The 21,961-nt window shown below is 38.3% G+C and overlaps 1 protein-coding gene across 1 annotated transcript in view; it reads right to left on the bottom strand.

Moving 5' to 3' along the window:
* Nucleotides 1–21,961, bottom strand: part of MDN1 (midasin AAA ATPase 1) — a 116,495-nt gene that overhangs the window by 29,085 nt on the left and 65,449 nt on the right. Inside the window, 18 exon segments of the mRNA XM_087943483.1 lie at nucleotides 729–844; nucleotides 1,593–1,698; nucleotides 2,435–2,561; nucleotides 4,371–4,517; nucleotides 6,024–6,180; nucleotides 6,780–6,975; nucleotides 8,297–8,370; nucleotides 8,735–8,844; nucleotides 10,635–10,772; nucleotides 11,286–11,410; nucleotides 13,019–13,113; nucleotides 15,065–15,160; nucleotides 15,479–15,714; nucleotides 17,296–17,569; nucleotides 17,777–17,938; nucleotides 19,636–20,335; nucleotides 20,748–20,857; nucleotides 21,483–21,870. Coding sequence (XP_087799609.1) covers nucleotides 729–844; nucleotides 1,593–1,698; nucleotides 2,435–2,561; nucleotides 4,371–4,517; nucleotides 6,024–6,180; nucleotides 6,780–6,975; nucleotides 8,297–8,370; nucleotides 8,735–8,844; nucleotides 10,635–10,772; nucleotides 11,286–11,410; nucleotides 13,019–13,113; nucleotides 15,065–15,160; nucleotides 15,479–15,714; nucleotides 17,296–17,569; nucleotides 17,777–17,938; nucleotides 19,636–20,335; nucleotides 20,748–20,857; nucleotides 21,483–21,870 — 3,357 coding nt within the window.

Genomic DNA, 21,961 nt, shown 5'->3' with positions numbered 1-21,961 from the left:
GGTTTCTCCTAATGCAAGACAATGCTAGACCTCATGTGGCTGGAGTGTGTCAGCAGTTCCTGCAAGATGAAGGCATTGATGCTATGGACTGGCCTGCCCATTCCCCAGACCTGAATCCAATTGAGCACATCTGGGACATCATGTCTCCGCCACCCACCAACGCCACGTTGCACCACAGACTGTCCAGGAGTTGGGGGATGCTTTAGTCCAGGTGTGGGAGGAGATCCCTCAGGAGACCATCCGCCACCTCATCAGGAGCATGCCCAGGCGTTGTAGGGAGGTCATACAGGCACGTGGAGGCCACACACACTACTGAGCCTCATTTTGACTTGTTTTAAGGACATTACATCAAAGTTGGATCAGCCTGTAGTGTTTTTTTTCCACTTTAATTTTGAGTGTAACTCCAAATCCAGACCTCCATGGGTTGCTAAATTTGATTTCCATTGATAATTTTGGGGTGATTTTGTTGTCAGCACATTCAACTATGTCATGAACAAAGTATTTAATAAGAATATTTCATTCATTCAGATCTAGGATGTCTTATTTTTGTGTTCCCTTTATTTTTTTGAGCAGTGTATATATATATATATATATATATATATATATATATATATATATATATATATATATATATATATATATATATATATATATATATATATAGAGAGAGAGAGAGAGAGAGAGAGAGAGAGAGAGAGAGAGAGAGAGAGAGAGAAAAAAGACAATACCTCAGGAAAACCCACTGTTCTGTCAAAGCAACGAGAGACTTCCTCTGTTTGACAAGCATCTTCATGAGGTGCGCAGTGAATCCTTTACATCGCTCAACAGTACTTAATCCAATCTCCTACAGAAAAAGGTAGCAACTCTCATCCTTCTGTTTATCAAAACATGCTTGGTGTTATAGGCTACACAGTCAATTAGTTAGATATGATTTTGCACATTGTTTTTAATTCCTTCAGGTTTTTTGAGATACGCATAAAATTATATTGCAAATTTATTCCATACCTAAATTAGTGTGACTAAATTAAGCATTCTGAATACATAGGGTTTATTATTAAATGCAGCCAAGCGCTAAAGATAAGTAATGATATGGTATATAGTTATCCAACTTCATTTCTTCATTTAATTGCCACATAACTTCACAATATTTTTGCCTCTATGGTGCCCTCTAATATGTTAACTTGTAACATTCAATGTCCTCAGCCAATAGTGGTCAAGGGCTGGGGATGATGGTACTCATAGCCCAAAACACCTAGATTTTGCCCTACAGGGGAAGACTAGACCACAACTGAAGGACAAACACTCCTACTGAAGAATTAAAAAGAAGTAAAACGTCTGGTTTTGCTTGCTTTATTTATTACTTTTTACCTCTCCATTTTCCTTGGTGAGTTCAAGGTGATGCACATGGGAAATACCTCTCATTTTATCCAAAGCAACTAGTCTGTAAGGTAGGTTGCACTGAGAGAAAGTGACTGACCCTAAGTCACTCAGTCAGCTTTATGGACAAGGTAAGTTTGAAGAAAGAAACCTCCTATCTCCAGGGCCCAAGCCTAACACCAAAACAAGTAATTACATTGGCTCTGGGGATTTACCTTTGAAGGTGCTAATAATGCTGTCTGAAGCCTACAATGATGTGCAAGAGACCGATAGAAGTATTTCTGGCATCCATCCCAGGACAAAGAGATTTGAGAGAGTAACCTGAAAAGCAAAACAGTTTGAATCCCTTAAGACAGAGGTATCCAAACTTTGGTTGAAGCCCACATGGGGTTGTAGAAAACTTACATAGAGTCACAGCTTTTTTAACCCTATAAGGCTTGAGAAGGCAAACTGATAAGCAAACCCAAAGTGAATTTTGATTGAAGAACAGATCTATGGGCCTAGACTGCTGCCAAAATCATCTTCCCATCATAGAAATGTTTATTCATAAAAGGAGCCACACAAACTCATTTATCTTTTGAACAGTATGTGAGATTATAACAAATCCCTGCCCTAATAGAAAAAGGCAGAACACTTCAAAGTCTTCATATGATAGCATATAGTAACATAAAATCTACAGCTTGCAAATTCTTGATCAACATTTGATTGTATAGTTAAGTTGGATAACTGATCTTTATTGGCTTTCCCTGTTATATATTACATCCAGTAAATCTTATTACAGTTTTGGCTCAAGTGTTTGAGCAAAGAGCAGGGAGAAGATCTCTGATCAGAAGCAGAAACAAAGGCCAAAGATCCGCACCTTTGATATTATTATTGGCTAAAGTAAAAATAATCCCATAAAAAGAAAACAATAGGATATTCATCATGCTTAATCTGATTCTAAAATAACTGAATCAATTATCTCAGACTAGATTTCAAAAATCCAAGAAAATATTTTTGCCACTCTTTCTGACATCAAGACATGAAGATTATAGTACAGAACTAAAGCAATACATACGTTGCATCCAATTTATGTGTGCGGTTAACTAAAGCCAATGCTCTGTTTAAATCCAATGGATGAAGGAAAAGCATATTTTGCGAACTTTTGGAACGAGACCAAGTCAGGCCTTTGCGATACGATAATCCTAGAAAGATATTTATTTATTAGATTTTTATTCCACCTTTATTGTTTTTATAAATAATTCAAAGCAATGAATAAACCAATACTCCTTCCTCTTCCTATTGTAAGAGTCTTGTGAGGTGGATTGGGCTAAGGGAGAATGATCTGCCCAAGGTCACCTAATTGGCTTTCATGCCTAAAGCATGACTAGAATTGCCCCCCCCCCCCCCCCCCCCCCCCCCCCCCCCCCCCCCCCCTGCTTGATCTCCACTTCACCGTTTTCTAAGGTTACGCCGGGTCCCTCTTAACCCACTACATCAAACTGACAATACTTTTATCTTTCTCAGATCTGTAATCTACATATATAAAAGCGAAATACTACTTAAGCATCACCACAAAATCTCCAAAACAGTAAAGCCTACAAACTTGAAATTTGGCACGTATGTTCCTCTTGGCTTCTAGGTGCTAAGAAAGGATTTTTTGAAATGACCATTAGAGCATTAGTATTTCCTATATTATCATTAAAATGCTCTGATGCTAAGGAGTTCTACTCCCACTCCCCACCTGAAAAGAAATTTATTCAAAATGCAAAACACGGAGGCGTTTCAGTTTCACTTTTAGTTTCACAGCACCAAGCAGCTTTAGTACAGAACAGTTGAGCTAAGCTATGCCCAGGGGCTCCTGCTGTCTCCTTGCTCACAGTGAATACTGTTTCAGTTTCCAAACAGCTTTCAACTCTCTCACACATTGACAGGATGCTAGCCAGATGAATACCGATGGATGCTGGTAGGCAGAGGCAGAATTTCCCCCCCCTTATTTTCCTCCCCAAAAACTAAGCCCAACCACATAGTTTCGTAGCGAAGCATGGGTATCGAGCTAGTATTAAATATTTTTGCAAATCTACTCAAACAGCTTAAGAATCCAAATCTAGTGCTTGTTTGGAATCAGAACACCAATCAAATAATAGGAACGATCATCATTGGCCATACATGTTGGATAGATTTTCTTCACATTCACTGAATTTTCTTTATTTGTAATGTGACACAAAACTGTATCACTATGCCTTGTTCAACCAACTGTAATTTAAAATATTGACCTAGCATGATTTATGAATGAATTCTCACCGTTTTGTATGTGCCCAAATTATGGTTGGATATTAAAATATAGACTCATATGCCTTCCCTCACCATTATCTCTTCTCATTCCAATTCATTTAGATCTGATTTAAACTACAATATTGTCAAAAAATAACTATATTCAAATGAGAAGTATGTGAAGATGATCCAAATTCTCTGAAACAAGGAATTTAGAACATGCTTTTCTCATTGAGAAGGCACAGGCTCAATCACTAGCATCTCTGATTAAGAGAATGAGATAGCAGGTGATGGTAAATTTCTTTGGCTAGGCAATGTTGGAGTAAAAGTCTAGTAGGATAAGTGCTGGAGTTTCTCTACTCCAGCAAACTTAACCAGAGACAAATTAAATGGGTTTGTATTGTCTATGTTTTTTTTTCTTTTTCTTTAATGAAAATGAAGGTAATTCCTCATTATAGGCAGGCTTCATGTCTGATGGGGAAACAATCAATATAAAGTACCAGGGTATATTCAGAGGTGATCCATAAAACGGTAGGACTTGCATAAACCATAATTACTACTATTTGTATCCACCTACAACTGTTTCATACCAATTCTTTTCCAATGTTACTGATGTTTCCATGAACCAAAACTAACTGCTTGCCAATGAATGAAATTCATTGCGTGATTTGAGCCCTAAAAAAACACAAGGGCATGTTTTGTTCTACGTAATATGTTAGAAGAACTTTCATTTAACTGACCTGTAGTTGCAAGGTGTTTGAAGAGCTCTGCTAGAGCCCTTTGTTTTTGCAGAAGTAAGTGTTTGGCTTCAGATTTCTGTTTTTCCTTTTCTAAAGTTGAATTCACAGACATGTTCTGCAATTTGTGGGCAGAAGAAATTACGTCACCTGCAAGGAGGAGGAGGAGGAGGAGGAGGAGAATTAATAGGAGCATCACAGTAACTCAAATTCTATGTATTTTTTTTTCTTTTTGAGCAGGTTTTCTTTAGGAGAAAAAACAGTGTACTAATATTTTACTTTTAATATTGATTGATATTAAAACCACACTACTTGTGAACTGTTGGGTCATTGTTTTAGAGGTATTTGCTTACCTAAAGAAAGAAACATAATGACCAAGGACAAAAAGACAATAGGAATAGGAGTGATTTCCAGCTTCATGACAGCTTGATTGTAGCTGTCTATCTTTCTGCAGCCAATGCTAGGACCAGTCTATATAACCTCCAGAGGGCTAGGGTGAAACCAGATTCCTGAACCTCCAGGCTGCAGCAGTATGCTAGCACAGCAGCACTGAAGCAATCACAAATTTGCTCAATTTCAACCCTACTGGAGTCATGGGTCCCAGTTTTTGGACTCATTCTGTAAGTTAGACCATTTGATTCAAACATTGTTGTCCTATGACGTACTACTTGTCAGCGTTCCAGAAAACCTCAACTCCAATAAATAACTCAGAGACAAACATTTTGACCAGTTAATTACATACTTTCTTTGACAATAGTTTAAATCAAACATTCAATCCATTTGGAAAGCTATTTCTGTCTCATTTTTCAGGGCCAAAGTTTATTTTGCCAAGTTCACACGATTTCTTATTAATTCCAGAGAACAATCTGTAATTAAACTGAGTGGTCCCTTGACATCAGCTAAATGATTAAGGGTTACATTTTGTGCCTACTATCTATCTATCTATCTATCTATCTATCTATCTATCTATCTATCTATATTAAAAAAGTTAATAAATTATAACAAATTTACTGTAAAAGCTAGAACTCACAGTCCACAATGCAAAAATAATTTCCTAAAACAAAATGGCTAATCTATATATATAAAAGCAATATACCACTCACGCATCATCACAAAATCTCCAGAACCGTAAAGCCTTACAAACTTGAAATTTGGCATGTATGTTCCTCTTGGCTTCTAGGTGCTCACTAAGAAAGGATTTTTCAAAATGACCATCAGAGCATTAGTATTTCCTATATTATCATTAACACGCTCTGATGCTAAGGAGTTCTACTCCCCCTCCCCACCTGAAAAGAAATCTGTTCCAAATGCAAAACACAAGCAGAAGAGAGGAGTTTCAATTTCACTTTTAGTTTCACAGCACCAAGCAGCACAGAACAGTTGAGCTAAGTATAGAACAGTTGAGCTAAGCTATGCCCAGGCTTCTGCTGTCTCCTTGCTCACACAACAAATACTGTTTCAGTTTCCAAACAGCCTTTAACTCTCATACACTGACAGGACGCAAGCCAGATGAATACCGATGGGTGCTGGTAGGTAGAGGCATAATTCCCCCACCTCTATTTTTCTCCCAAAAAACTAAGCCCCACCACATAGTTTCGCAGTGAAGCACTGGTATTGAGCTAGTTAAATCATAATATAAACATTTCGGATGCTTACCAGTAAAATTGTCAAGATTCTCCACCAAGTCCAAGATAGAATTATCTTTCACTAGATTTGCACATATCTTCTTCATTCGTTTTGTGAGTTTAGGTAAGCGTTCCTGAAGTGATTCTGGATGAAATGCCCACCCCTGGAAGTCTTCTAAATGAAGAGCCTGGGAAATGTTCACAGTAGGAAAGTCAGCACAACTGAAACCTTTGTGCTACTAGCACATATATGGATCTATCAACAGCTACTACCTTCAAGATGTAAGTTGAAACATCAGATATAATAATGGGGCTGTGACATCTACCAAGATCAAAAAGTTACACCACAGATATCTATCCTGATTAGAAAGCCAATGGATTCATTTATACTTAAAAAATCAAAGACATTAATGGGTAAAATGAGACATCTACTCCAAACTGCCAGCTCTCAGTTCCTGAGATCTACAGTTCCTGAGATCCTGAGAAAAGGAATAGACTGGGACAGTAGTCTTGAGTAGTTTGACTGCTTACTAAAGAAATGAACATTTTCCAAAGAGATCTCAATCAGAAACGGAGATTTCCCCCCTCAGACCTTTAACTTTTTTGAATGTGGGAAGGTCAACATACAGCTTCAGTTCTTAAACTTGGAATGACACAGTGAACTATGTGCTTTAAATACTTTAGGAAAATCTCATACCTGCCACACAAATAACTGGAAATAGTACTCTTTGAAAGCAGAAAGAATCCAATGCACTGTATAAAAATCATAATAAACATCCACAGATACCTGAGTGGCATCTAATTTTACAGTTAGGTGTTTCCTCAGTATATTGTTTAAGTTCTGAATGTTAGTTTCAATATTCTCTGGTGTTTTTGGATCCTGTAGAGAAATGAGTTGCTCTTCTTTAGGCATTTCCACCAAGGCTGATTGACAAGGTTCACCAAGAGCAGCTTCAAATTTCTTCATAAATTTAAACAGTGCCCTAGAACCCATGAAAACAAAAGTTGAGAACTAGGAGAACAGCAGTTGTACATTTGTCTTTTCAGTACCTTTCAAACTGAAATGTATTATTGAAACTTTGTATGTAAAGTTGCACATAACACTAAGCAAGAACATGGTTTGTTTGTTCTCAGTTTAGCACAATATGTGAACCCAACTAAGTTTACTGTTATGAATGGTGACTTGTTCAACAAAAAAATAAAGATTCTGACAGAATTGTGTGAATTCAGTCAATATTGCAGTTAAGGAATCCAATTTAGTTCAGTCTGAAATGGAAGTTTCTATTATCGGCCTGCAACAATGAGACAGGTAAGGCTGGTTATATCCTACTGTAATTCTGTTGATTTGTTATGCATTGTAAAATTGGACACAATGCTGTGTGAGACAGTTGCTGAATTTTGTTCTTCAATTCTCTGCCTGTCTTTTCTTAATACTTTGCAGAGTTGGTTTTTTTAAAAAAACAATTTTATTGTACTTTTCCACAATTACAAATCTCTTGTGCATTCTTTACAACACTATAACATCGACATTTTCACTTATATTTACATACACATATATATACTTTTAATTTTCATTTCTCTTATCTAACCAGCTATACCACTTATCCCAGATCATATAATATTCTGCTTCCTCTCTATCTTGCAGTTCCAATGTAAGTTTAACCATCTCTGCACAGTCCAACACTTTTTTTATTACCATACTTCGGAAGGGGTACTGTCCAATTTCCAAGTTTGTGCACAGGCAATTCTTGCTGCTATCACTACATATACTATAATATATTTGGTTTTTTTTACTGAATTCTCCTCTAATTATTCCTAATAAAAATGTTTTGGGTTTGAGTTCAATTTGAAGATCTAATTTCCTGTAACCAATTTATTATTTTTACCCAATATTTCCTTGCTTTGGGGCACAACTACATATGAAAGAAGGTATCATGTTTTTGTTTACACTTCCCATTCTGGACTCATATTTGGATATATTTTTGCCAATCCTGCTGGTGCTAATAAAACATTTTATAGAGATTTTTTTATAGGCAGCAGACATTGTTAATTTATAATTTTTTGTCCACAATTTTCCATTCTTCTAATTAAATATTATACCCAAAATTCCTTGCCCAAGCTATCATAGATCCTTTAACTATTTCTTCTTCCCTATCGAATCTTAACAGAGAGTTATACATTTTCGTTATGAATTTCTCTTCTGGTGCAGAGTTGGTTTTAAAGAACAAGGAAACAGACTGAAAGAAGAAAAAGAAGATCTCAAATGAATGTCCGAAATGGACCTTTTACCAGAACTTCATTTACCTGTGTGTCTTTTCTACAGATTGTTTTACAGCCCAAAAGCTGACATCATTCCATCTTGAGATTTTCACAAACTCCTACAGTGGAAAAAACAAATAACTTCATTTATTATTATGTCTTAATACACACACTGCAAAATACTGCAGGTAGTTCTCACTTAGCAACCACAATTGGGCCCAGCAACTCAATGATTAAGCAAAGCAGTCACTGAGCGAAACCACAACTGTTTATTATCATACTTCAGCTTTCCTTTGCTTCACAGACTTCCAAATGTCATAAGTGTGAGGATTGGTCACAAAATTACTTTTTCATCATGGACAGTTACTATGTGAAAACTATCTGTAATGTGATTTCATGTTTTCAGTTTAAAGCAAAATATGATTCTTTTATTGATATTTGATATTCAGGAATTAGAGAACTGTCATCATATCTCATCCTCACCTTCAGTTCTTTTTCTATGGGATGTCGCAGTTCAATCAGTTTGGCATGGACAGATTCTGAAAATTGCTTATAATAATTATATAGATTCCATAACACATTGCACAGCACATCTAAAAAGAGAAAAAAAATCATTTGGTATCCTGCTTCTATAATAAAATCTTATGAATATCACAGCATCATTTAGATGTACAGTAACCCCAAACTAAAAAGAGACCTATTTTCACAAATCAGTTTGGCATTCAACCATATGAAAAAAAAAAATCTCATTTACTTAGCAAGTGTTTAAAAAGACAATACCCAATGGGTGAAAAAAAATCTTACTCTGAAGGACTACCATGGAATGATTTTAAAAGTTATCTATAAAAAGTCATCTTGCACTGCAACAACAAATCTTAATTATGTTTACCCTAGGTATATAAAATATTAGCAGCATTGAATAAAAGGTAGAATAAGCTAAAAGAAAAGAAATGCAGTGAATAATTTTGTTAAATTCTTCAGGTAATACTGCTACTAATATTTGTCAATTTGTTGGCAAAGTTGATAAACTCATCTGATTATCATTGAAGTAATACAACTTAGTAACCACCTAAAATGGTTATCCAAGTATTCAGAATCAATCATATGCACTTCCATATGAGAAATCGTTTTCTACATACAACTTATTTTGATTTTAATTATGGAAAACACATTCTATGAAATATCATGCAACTCTAATTGGAGAAAATATTAGCTAAAGAAAACTGAGTATGACAGTTAAATCAAGCCTTTATGATTGGTGAAACTTGGAAAAGTAAAAAAACAAAACAAATGTAAATGAGTTACTCTAGGTTGTGGGTGCTTATTTAAAGAAATAAAAATAATTACCGTATTTGCCGGCGTATAAGACAACTTTTTTGCCCTGAAAAAGATGCCTCCAATTGGGGGTCGTCTTATATGCCGGGTCGTCTTATACGCCGGCAAATAGTAATTGGGAAGCACTGCGGCTGCCCGTGGCTGAGGCACTTTTGCGCACCGTGGAAACGAATCCCGTGAAGCCGAAGGAGCAGCCAGCCTTCTCCCAGCTCCCAAGGAAAGCGAGGCTCGCACCGCCCGAGCCATTGCCATCGCAAAGCGCCGCCGCGGCTCTTCCTTTTTGCCTTTCCCTTCCCGAGGCAACGTGGGACTGGAGCCGCGCGGAGCCGCGCCAGCGGTAACAACTCCTGACAGCCCCAGCCGGATACCTCAGCGGAGCCCGGGCGGTGCGAGCCTCGTTTCCTTGGGAGCTGGGAGAAGGCTGGCTGCTCCTTTCAGCTTCACGGGATTCGGTTTCCACGGTAGACAAAAGTGCCTCAAAAAAAAAAAAAAAAGTGCAAAAGTAGAAGGCGTGCGGAAGAGGGGCGAGTATATAACAAACTATATTTTGAGTGGAAATGTTGGGGGGTCGTCTTATACGCCGGGTCGTCTTATACGCCGGCATATACGGTATTTCAATGGACTATGCTAGTGAGGCCTGATGGGAATTGGCAGACAAAAATATTTGGAATGATCCTGGTTGGGGGGTCAGACTACTAAGTAGATACCGGTAGATGGTATAGGAAGTTTTGTAATGATTAGACAGACTGCTCCTTTGCATCAAATAGGGATAGATCTGTTTAATAAACACAGTTATGTAAGTTCACATGGAAAATGGATAACTCTACTTTCATTGAGAAGTGACTTAATGGTGCAAAGTCCCACCAGCACAATATATGCAAAGGTGGTCTATTCATACACACGCACAGAGAGAGGGGGGGGGAGGGAGGGGGAGAGAGAGAAAAAAGGGAGGGAGATGGAGAGGAGGACAGAGAGAGGGAGAGAGAGAGAGAGAAGGCGGGAGAAAGTATTGCTAATCCTGATTCAGGAAACAAAAAACTGCACTTACTATTTTCTTCCTTTTGTGTCATCAACAAGACATGGCAGTGGAATTCTAACAACATTTGAAGTCTTGTATGAAATTCCCCCAATGTAGATCCTTCAATGAAAAGTTTCAGTGTATCGACCACAGATGTTAAATTAACTTCTATCAGTTTCAAGAAGTTGGAATTGTAAGAGATAAATGAACAGCAGAAAAATGAGAAAAACACATTATTGAAGTTGTTTAATGCCAATGGTTTCCAATATAAACATACCAACAAAACAAACACTCCTGCCTCCTATATTTCTTCAGTGTAAATATAACTTACATATAAATTACATTCAACTTCAAAACTATGATTGTTTCTCCTACAATCCCTCTCCCCATAATGTCAAGAGTGGCTAAGAGAATTAGTTAATACAAGTTCTTATTCAATTCAAAAGAGGCTAGGATTGGATGAGGGTGGGGGGAAAGGAACAATGATACACGTAAATCACATTATTTATTTCAACTTGATTTGAATGAGTTTTATTTCATCCACTGTTGTACTTACAAATATACAAATACAAACTATTGTGTTATATTAATTTATCTCATTTAAAGAAATGCATCTTCTTCACTCCTTCCAGGAGAGGCTTCTATTAGCAGCTTGTTTCACTAACATGAATATTTTGTTACCTTCAGTTTTCTTCTCTGATTGTTCTTGTTGGTATTTTTCAACCATTTGATAGAGTGAAAACCAGTGCTTCATGGATTTTTCTGTGTACTGTTCCATTACACTGTCCAAACTGGCAGACCAACCACTGAAATCATCAGTGGAGAAAAAAAAGTAAAGTTTAATGCTTTATATGAAAGGTCCACACATGAAGTTTAAATAAATTTATTTATGCTAAAAGCCTATGCACAGGAAACTTTTCAATAATGCTTAACTGGGTAAGGGTCAAAGGCACTTAAGAGGGGGATTGGACTTAATTCTCTTGTGGACATATTCTAAGCTAATTCATTTTCACTCTGCTACCAGGTTCTGCCATCCTTTCTCCTCCAGTTTATCCTCAATAACAGTCATTTGTTTATCCAACACCAAGTGAAGACCTTTTTTTTTAAAAAAAAAATCCAGCTTTCAGGTTAATCACAGTTTGGCAGAGCCCTATTGTCTGTTGTAAACAAATCTAACCCTAACCCTTTACTATGGTTATTGGTCTTTCATTATATTAAAGAACTGCTTATTTTATTTTATTTTATTATTATTTTATTTTATTTTATTTATTTTATTTATTTTATTTTATTATTTTATTATTTTATTTTATTTTATTTTTATTTTATTATTTTATTTTATTATTTATTTATTTTATTTTATTTTATTTATTATTATTTTATTTTTTATTTTATTTTATTTTATTTTATTTTATTTTATTTTATTATTTTATTTTATGGTAGGCCTTAGTTAATCATTTATTTAGTGACTGTTCAAAGTTACTATAGGCCTGAACAAATAGTATTTACGCTCAGTTCTTGAAGTTATGGCTATTGGCGTGCCCCTGCAGTCACATGATCTTATGACTTCAGGATTTGCATACTGTACTATGCACATATTATGTAGGCCCTGCCGCTCTGGACTCCACTGTCCTCAGCAACAAGATATGAAGCCATGGCCATCCCAGTTCACTCCAGCCCTCAATGAAAGCCCCAACTGTTTCAGCCCAGCTCCACCCCATGCTGCAAGACCCTGCTGCTCCATCTGCAGCTGCTCAGAACTCCAAGGCCCCTGTCACTCTACTGTCCAATACCCTGATGAACTTCACCCTCTTTTTGCTCCGACTGCCAATAAGGTGTAACCAGTCTGGCCTTCATGAGGCAACTGCTGGCTATGCAAGGCCTTCTTCTTCCCTAGGCTGTGAGTGGGCCGAGGCAGCTGCGTTTCCATTTCTTGATGCTGGGCTGGGACAGTTGCAGCTTTACACCATGATGCTTGGTTGGGGCAGCTATGGTTTCTCAAAGAGCCAGGTTGGGCATACCTTGTCAAGCAGCGAGAGGCATAAGATGGCAATGGTAATTTAGAGGTGGCAAGGGTAGCAGAGCATAGGGTACCTCCGGTAGTAGCTACTCCGCTGCCAGCAGCAGCCACTCTTGGCCTGGCCGAATTCACTGCCGGGCTTAACAACTCACAAATTTCACTTATTGACAACTGAAGCTGCCCGGATCACTGTCACTAAGTGATGCAGTCATATTACGTCGTGTTTTGTGAATGCACTGCTTAGTAACAGAAATTCTGGTCCTAATTACTATAGTTAACCCAGGACTACCTGTAGTGTTTTTCCTGTAACTTGTCCTAGGATCTTTATAAGATATGAGTTAACTATTCCTATTTAAATAAAGAAATTAAAAAGGAAATTAATTTAAAAGGTACATACTTCAATTCTAGCTTTCGCCACTGAATGATCATCTGAGTGATAAGATCAAGATGTTTCCTCAGAGACAGAGCCCGACTAGCATTCTCTTCCCAATCCTACAAAACAAAGTGATACCTTTCAAGTAAATTGCAAAAGATGATTTAAAAAACCATTCCTTTCCCACTATCTATACTAGCCTTTCTCAGGCAATTGCTTTCCAGTCGTTTGGAATTCTAACAGTGGTCTGGAATGCATGGGAGAGGGCAACACTGTATGCTGGTGGTTCTCATTTAGCCAGTTGCTTCATTTAGTGACTGTTCACTAAATGCGGAAAAAAATAACTTTGTGATCAAATGTCTGCACTTCTGACCTTCACGGGTCTGTAAAGCAAAGAAAACTGAAATAAAATTGTAAATACAGTTGTGGTTTACTTAACAGTTACTTTGCTCAATGACCAAGTTGCCAGTATCAATTGTAGATGCTAAATAAAGATTACCTTATTTAAATACAATCACACTTGTTTGATCCATCCTTTTTATATGGCAGCAATGTGACCCAGTGAGTTTTCGCTGGTCTACCTTGTTAATAAAATGCTGTCTGAATCAGAGGTGAGAGAGGTGTTTGGCTGTCTGCCTTCAAGATACAGTCTACATCAGGGGCCCCCAAACTTGGCAACTTTAAGATTTGTGGACTTCAACTCCCAGAATTCCTCAGCCAGCATAGCTGGCTGAGGAATTCTGGGAATTGAAGTCCACAAGTCTTAAAGTTGCCAAGTTTGGAGGCCTCTGGTCTACACCATGGTGTCAAACTCGATGGTGTCACATAACATATCGTGACCTTTTTTTGCCTTTGCAGAGCTAGGGGTAGGTGTGGCCTGTGTGTGATGCATCCGACCCGCGGGTTGCCAATTTGACAGCCCTGGTTTACACGAACCCTTGTAATCCTGGCAATCTTTACTCATGAATTTCAAGGTGAGGGGTAAGGATGGGCTTCTTTACAATTTTTTAGGACTGCTCCTCCCGGGAGGCTCCAAATCTTTTTGGATTGTTATTTAGTTCGCTCTGCCAAAGGCAAAGTGAGTGGAATTATTTCAGCAACTCTTCATGCTAAGGTAACAGAAGAGACAACGCTACCCTAATACTTAATTCTGTGCCTGAGGGTCTATTTCACAATGTGGCACAGAGCTCCTTTGTCAATATTACCATCATTCTGTCAACTCAAAAATATTTCCTCTGGTCTTTTAGAGTTGACAGCAGAAGGGGAGTGGGGGAAGTAGTGCGTTCCTTAAATGCTTCATAGATAATGGCTAGGCTGCTGAAGCTTCTGGCACGAAGGATTATTACTGGAGAGCACGATTGATGACTCTTGGCTATGGATGTGTCCCATTGGAGAATATACATCCAGGGGATGAGGGGGACCAGGGTCAAGGTTGAAATGAATGATGTAAATCTCAGCGTCGGCTTCACCCAGGTAGCACCGGAATGGTCACTCCTAATAAATCTTGGTTTTTTGTTGTTTTTTTTAACTCTGAGAAATGTGGCTAGAGACTCATGGTTTGAATGGGGGTGGATGCTGGAGCCCTGACACATTCACTTTGTTAGTTCCTTCTATCTGCAAAATGTTTTGTAATTAAACGAGAGCGCGCAAGCACAAAGATCACTGATTTCTGCTGTCTCATTCAGTAGTTTTCTCAAACCCTGACCTGTGCCTGACTTACTTCCCCCTGCCTTTTTTTCCCCATTGCAGGGCAGGGACATCGCTTTTAAAAAGCTACCTCTTCCCAAGCTGCTTTTGTCTGCGTTTTAGTGCTTACCTAAAAGTACTAACTGCAATTAAGAGGCTGAGCTCTGTGATCTTAATTAGATTAGAATTGGGGGGGCGCGGCATCTCCTGCCTGAAACTGACAAGACCTTAAATCAGTTTCATGATGAAGGCTTTTATTTTATTACTGTTTATTTGTCAATACCTGTGGCAGTTGCTAAGCAAAGGCTACCTCTGTCCTATTACAACTCCCTTACTTCTTACTAGATTTGTTACACATATTCACTTATACATAGAAGATCTGACCTGAGACTTGGCTAGCAGAATTTCCAAGCCATTTAGAATCTTTGAAAGAGGGCTGGAGAGCGGAAATCTACAAATTCTGTCCATCACCACCAAGAGCTGCAAATTGAAAAAGAAAGATGTTTCTGACCCAGACTTTCCGAAGTTTGAAAATAATATTATAAAATAACATGCCTCTAAGAAAAGTTAAAAAATTTGTCAGTGATTTAATAGAAACATAAAACTGGTTTGTGACTACTATGTATGGCTGGACATAATATTTAATCTAGCTAGTTCATAGTCCATTCCATTCTGTTACTCAAACGTTTTAATACAGGATACATCAAAGTAAAATGTAAATGCACTGCCAGCTTTCAACAAGTATTAATTATTGTATATTTCCTACTTTTTAAAAAAAAAAAATCTAAATCTGCTTACCTGGACGAGTGCAGGGTGTTCCGGCCAATCTTGCAATAGTGCCTTCACTTCTTTATGAAAGTTTTTGAGCAGAACTTGACACTGTTGCATTTGCTGAATGTTAGGATGGTGATAAAAGTCATAGGGCCCTTCGCTTTTCAAGGCAAGCTCTGAGTTTCCTCTTTCAAAAAGTGTATTCTGCAATATTGTGCTAGCTAGAAGTTGGCTGCCATGGAGATTATCATTTATTTCTGAACCTAAGGTTGCAGAGATCAAGAAGCGGGGGAAAAGTGAGTGAAAGAAAATTACTGTTCCAATAATGAAAAATGAGGGAGAAAATGCAGGTGCCAGATGTCTTGTATTGAGAGTTCATTCAAAAGTGGGTGTGCACCACCAGAGCATGCACTTTAAGAAGATGCAATTTTCCCCATATTAAATGGAAAACAAAACTGCAGATACTCCTCAACTTACGACTACAATTGGGACTGGAATCTTGGTCATTGATTGAAGTGGACTTTAAAAGGTCTATACCAAAATCCAAGCAGGATTTTCAGTTCCAGAACAGGAAAACTTCAAAACCCCTTCCATTCTGGAGTCGAAAATCCTGCTTGGATTTCAGCATGGACCTTTTTAACTAGCTTATCCGTTGATTTTCTGGGGGAGGGAAGATTGCAAATGACCACATGATTGCAGGGATTTAACAACGGTTTGTAAGTGTGAACAGGCTGCCAAGCACCCAGATTACAATCACATAATTGTGGGAGCACTGCAACAGTTGTAATTTCAGAAACAGGCCTCAAGTTTCTTCATCATCAATTCAAATGTTCACTAATTAAATACCGTTGTTTTTTTTTTGCTCTATAAGATGCTCCAGACCATAAGACACACATTAGCTTTGGAGGAGCAAAACAAGAAAAAATAAAAATCTGTCTCTGCCTTCCAGCATCCATCGGTTATTCATCTGGCTAGCATCCTTGTAGCAAACAGCAAACAGCCTGGTCAGCTTCAGCACGTTATCGCAACCTGATTCAGCACAAGTAGCTGATTGGCGGTTGGATCGGCGTCCCAAAATGCTGCTGATCAGCTGTTCCAGGCAGTGGAGATCGCCACCGCTGAACAACGCCACTGCCATTCGGTGGCGACAATTAGTGGCAGAAAACAGCGGCAATTCTCACCACCTGGAACAGCTGATCAGCGGTATTCCAGGAGGCCAATCCAACAGCCAATCAGCTGCTCGGCAGCAAAGGCTCCAGCATTCTCCAATGGCGACAGTGACAGGCAGCAGCAGCAAACACCGCTGCCGCACCAACCCCGCCTTCTCCCCTGCAATATTCCCTCCTTAAGACACACAGGCATTTCCACCCACTTTTTGGGGGGGGGTGGGGGTGGGGAGTGCGTCTTATGGAGCAAAAAGTATGGTAAGGACTATGTATATTTTCTTGCCACAACCACATTGGCAGAATATGATTAAAAATAATGCATTACAAATTATTGTATACAATATAAACAATGAGTTTCCTCTCATTTTATCCCAACAATCCTGTGAAAAAGTTTGTGGTAATGGTTCCCTGACATCACTCAGTGTATTCTAAGATCAGGTTGGTGCTTACATCTGAAACTTCCAATTCCTGGCCAGCACTTCACACTACACTCAGTTTATCAGTGATCAGCATGCTCTACAGTCTACACAAATAGTTTATGTCCTGGAATCTTCTATAATTCTTCCCCCCAAAAAAATATGCAAATCGGGGTTCTTAACTGTGGACAAACCAAAGTGCCCTCTGAAAGAAAAACTACTGAAATCTTCTAACAAAAAAAAAATACCAGAGAAAACTTACCAATCAAGGAATAAAAGTGAGCAATCAGGGAGACACCAGTCTGGTAGCAGGAAAGAAACAGGTTCAGCTGAAGTTTACTTTGATCGGTTGGTATGTTTTGTTGATACCACAAGGATTGGGCAAAGGAAAGACAAAGTTGCTGATGAACTTTCATTACTGTTTTCATTGAGTGATGAGAAAGAAGAATTTTTTCAGGGAGAATTGTGTCTTCTAAAGCAACTTCTGTTTCCATTTTCCCCTCAAGAGTTTCCTGAGCTGTAATATCTTCAAAGTCCTGTTAAGAGTTTTATTAAAACATGTTTAATGCAAATTTATCACATCATGTCTTAAGGTCAGAAATTGACCGTGCATATTGTATACTTCTATACAATTTGTTTGATGTACAAAATGGGACATAATTATAGTTTTATTTTCCATGCAGAACAGAAGCACCACAATGGATTAACTCTCAGGCAGACTTTTTCATTAGCTGCCTGCCTACCTTTTCATGAAGAGGGAATTTCCTCCTGAACTCTCTCTCTTCCTCCTCCTCCTCACTCAGGCCACTTCCATGGCTCTTGGTCTTATATCGATAAAGACTGTTCTTCTGTTCCTCTTCCTCTAGGGCCTGGCGCTCTTGCTCATCCCATTCATTTATAATTACCTATGAAGAACAAACAAATACGAAGTATACATATGTCCTGAGTTAAGGCACATAGTGGTACAAGACCTTTTCATACAGTAGTTTGGGACAAATACAGTACATTGCAAGGAAAAAAACAACACCCCACATCCCTATTTCTATGGGTATTCCCTCCCTTCATAGGTGGAATGGAAAAAAGGGAAGGTCTAGCAATATATGCCTCTAAAGGCCGGTAATTGCCATTGTGTCTGCTGCTCTTTCTCTGCGTAGATACTGTCTTTTCAAATGTTTCTCTATGTGGGGTGTGGGTGTGTATGTGTGAATGCATGCAAACCTTCTTTCCAATTTTTCAATCTTTTAAATTTTAATCCATCCCACTTTGTAAAATACATTTTAATAGAACAACGTGTATGTCTATGTGTGTATGTATGCACGTATGTATGTATGTATGTGTGTGTGTGTGTGTTATTTAGCTTTGTTTAGGTATTTTCCCACGTCTTTATAGTTGTGCTTTTAAAGTTATAGCGACATTTCGGCAGAATCTCATCTGCCATCATCAGGCTTTTGTATTGAGTTCATCTTAGTTGTGTGTGTCAGGCTTTGGCAGCCATTTCTGTTTTAAATTTGGTGCTAGCATCGTGCTTTGTTAGAATGGTTTTTTTCTTCATCCTGATTGGTTGGGAGTCTTGGTCTCTTTTTATTGGTCTTGGAATTTGTTGTGTTCTGCTTGATTGGTGTTTTTAATGTCTTCTGTCTGTTTTGTAGGTTTTTTTTATCTTGATTGGCTAGCAACATTGTGTTTTGGGGGCTATCAGCATGGTTTGGCTTCGGGTGAATGGCCGGCTATCATTTATTAGGAAGCTAGGTTTTATCTGGGTGGCTAGCTGGGGTGTGTTTGGGCTGGAAATATCGGGGGGGGGGGGGGGTCTGTTTGTGTCCAGGTGTTTCTTTGGCTTTTGGTGTGGATATATGTATGTATGAATGTATGTATGTATGTGTGTGTGTATGTGTATGTGTATGTGTATGTATGTATGTATGTATGTATGTATGTATGTATGTATGTGTATATATATATGTATGTGTTTTAAGTTTTCGTGGGTAGTTACATGTATGGTATTCAGCTTTGTTCGGGTATTTTCCCACGTCATTATAGCACAACTATAAAAACAACTTTAAAAGCACAACTATAATGATGTGGGAAAATACCCGAACAAAGCTGCATACCGTGTGTGTGTGTGTGTGTGTGTGTGTATGTATGTGTGTGTGTGTATATATATATGTGTGTGTGTGTGTGTGTGTATGTGTGTGTGTGTGTGTTTCATATATATGTATGTGTATATGTATGTGTTTTTGTGTATATGTATATGTATGTGTGGTATATAGATAGATAGATAGATAGATAGATAGATAGATAGATAGATAGATAGATAGATAGATAGATAGATAGATAGATAGATAGATCTCCATACATGCACACACACACAGAGTTTAAAATTGTTGTCTTTTGTTTACCAAATGCTCTCAGTCTCCACTATAACTTACATTTTGGAATAAATCCCTGAGAAAATTAAGATTATTTCCTAGGGTTCTAAAACCAAACAAAACTTAATATGTGCTTTGCTGCCCAGAGTCATTACTTTGAGATGGTTGGCCATATAAGTTGTTTGGATGGATGAATTGATTCAGAGATAGACTGTACAGACAGACAGACATTATACCTGAAACAAATGCCTGAAAAGTAGCAGAGACTTATGGTCCATTCCTCCCTTGAACAACACATGGCATTGGAGATACAATAAAGCGTTCACTAGCAGCTGCTCCTGGGTAAGGCATATCTTTTGTGCTTTCTCAGACTCTTCAGCAATGTATTTTAGAGATAACCTCTTCAAGCCACGAAGGACGTCCAGAGAGTTCACCGAACACAGTGTATCTGCATGGAAGAGGTATGTGGGGAAGGCGCTACCAATGGAAGGGAACGAAAGCAGAGAGACAACAAGGCTTCCCAGTTTGGCTGGACTGACAAAACTGTCAAAGGTGGCCTTATGGACTTCAGAAGCTACCAGCCTCAGGCCGTGCTGCATCTGCAAAATGGCAGCTTGCAGAGGAACGACCACATCGGGGAAGGCGGCATAGTTCTCTGCCAAATGTCTCCTGAACTGATGGTGTGACTGCTGCCAAGCGACTTCTTCATTTAGCGAATTCTGCACCCCGTGAGACACCTGGGACTTGTTTGCACGGAGCAGCTGCAGAAGGCGAGACATGAGATCCTGGACTTTTGAAACCTGTGCAATACTGCCAACATACTGATGAACTTCTTGATATAAGGACTCAAACGAAGGACTCTGAGATCGAAAGGCTTGCTTCTGGTTAAGTCTGGCAATCTGATCTTTCAGCTTTTGGATTCTTTGGCATAACAACCTGAGAAAGAAGGAGGCACATAAAGATTTAAACCCTATTTCCAATAATACTATTAATGCTACTTGGATAAAATTAAGTATTTGTCCAAGTGCTTAATCTGATTGATATTTTTGACTGTTCTTTTTTTTATTACAAAGAACCCAGACAATTCCTACTGTTTTCTAAAAAAAAATGCTTTTTAAAATCAATACATCAGACATTATATTAAGTGGCTTCTTCTCACAAAAATATTTTCCCTTTTATTCACCAATCAAATGACAACAATGATCCCAGCAATATAAAAAGAATGCTGACTTGAACCAAAGGCCAAATGGGCTACTTCGGCCATTTGCAATCATTCTTTTGAAGATGCAAATAAGGTGAACGTACAAAGTTCCAGAGTTGCATTGGTTGTTCTGAATCTCAACTGTACCTAATATGAGGGTGATCGTGACTGCTGACGGGCTCATCTTCAAGATCTTTTCCTGTATGTAACTGAGTGGACAGTCTGTGAGTTTTCCATTCACATTCCAGATGGTGCAGCTGAAAGCAGTAGAGAAAAATTGACTTGAGTCAAATGCTACTTTACTTCAATTAAAACAAAAATGATTATGATATATCAAGAATGTACAGGTGAAGATAGGCATTTGCAAGTCTCCAATCTTTAACAAGACAATTAGACACATCAGACAACTGAAATTGTATCTAAAACATTACGCTACTAAATACAATATCTGATTATGAAGAATAGCTACTGGCTTCAAATTCTGCTATTTTCCATCAAATTGCACAGAACCATCATCTGTTCCCACATTTTATGAGCAAGGGCAATATTTTAAGCTTTGCCTATTTATGTACAGCTTTGCCTATTCATTCTATATGAAAGATTCTGCCCTTGTAATTACTGAAGTATTTTCCATCTAGTTTGGAAAATCAGCATGTCTTTATCCTTATTTCTGATAAGTTTAATGTACTTTGCATATTAAATGCTATGCTGCTTTTTCTCTCTCCATATGATGGCAAATTCCTCCTGTTGCCTTAACATCCATTTGTTTATGTTACCTATTGCTACAGATTAGCCTCTTAAAATTTTGAAATATCGCTGCCATTTAATACACCCAAACTCGCTGCAAGGTAAGGAAAACATGCATCGGCTCCAAGCACTCACCTCTTCTACTGCATATTTGAGTTTATATTTTCTTTTCACTGCAGGATCAAACATCGTCTGTGGAAGCCAAAGGTAGATTTGCAGAAGACCTAGATTTACCCAGAGGCTACCTCGTTGAGCTGCTTCAGGCAAGTTATGGAGCCCTACTTCCTGTCCACAGAACTGCTGAACACAAGTCAGCCAGAGACAAAGGATCTGTTCGGGCATCATCTCTTGAGCACCAACATCCCTGAGTACTTTGCAAATATACTGAAGGGCCACCAAATCCTTTGAGAACACCTTGTTACAGTTTCTGAGATATTCCTCTTGCATCTCTACTGGAATCAAATCTTGAAGGGCCAGAAGTTGCTTGTGTAACATTACATACTGAAACCTTGAATCTGTAAGCCTGAAATAAGGAAGACAGAGTTATGAAACAGTGAACTGCAACAGGAGAGGGAATGAAATAACTTGCCACAGCCAACTTGCTGCAGCCAACT

The sequence above is a fragment of the Notechis scutatus genome, chromosome 1 (assembly GCF_049901735.1).
Source record: "Notechis scutatus isolate UNSWTSFEM ecotype Mainland chromosome 1, rNotScu1.2, whole genome shotgun sequence".
Classification (NCBI taxonomy): domain Eukaryota; kingdom Metazoa; phylum Chordata; class Lepidosauria; order Squamata; family Elapidae; genus Notechis; species Notechis scutatus.
Note: the sequence above shows the minus strand (reverse complement) of the source record. Positions and strands in the feature narration are given on the sequence as shown.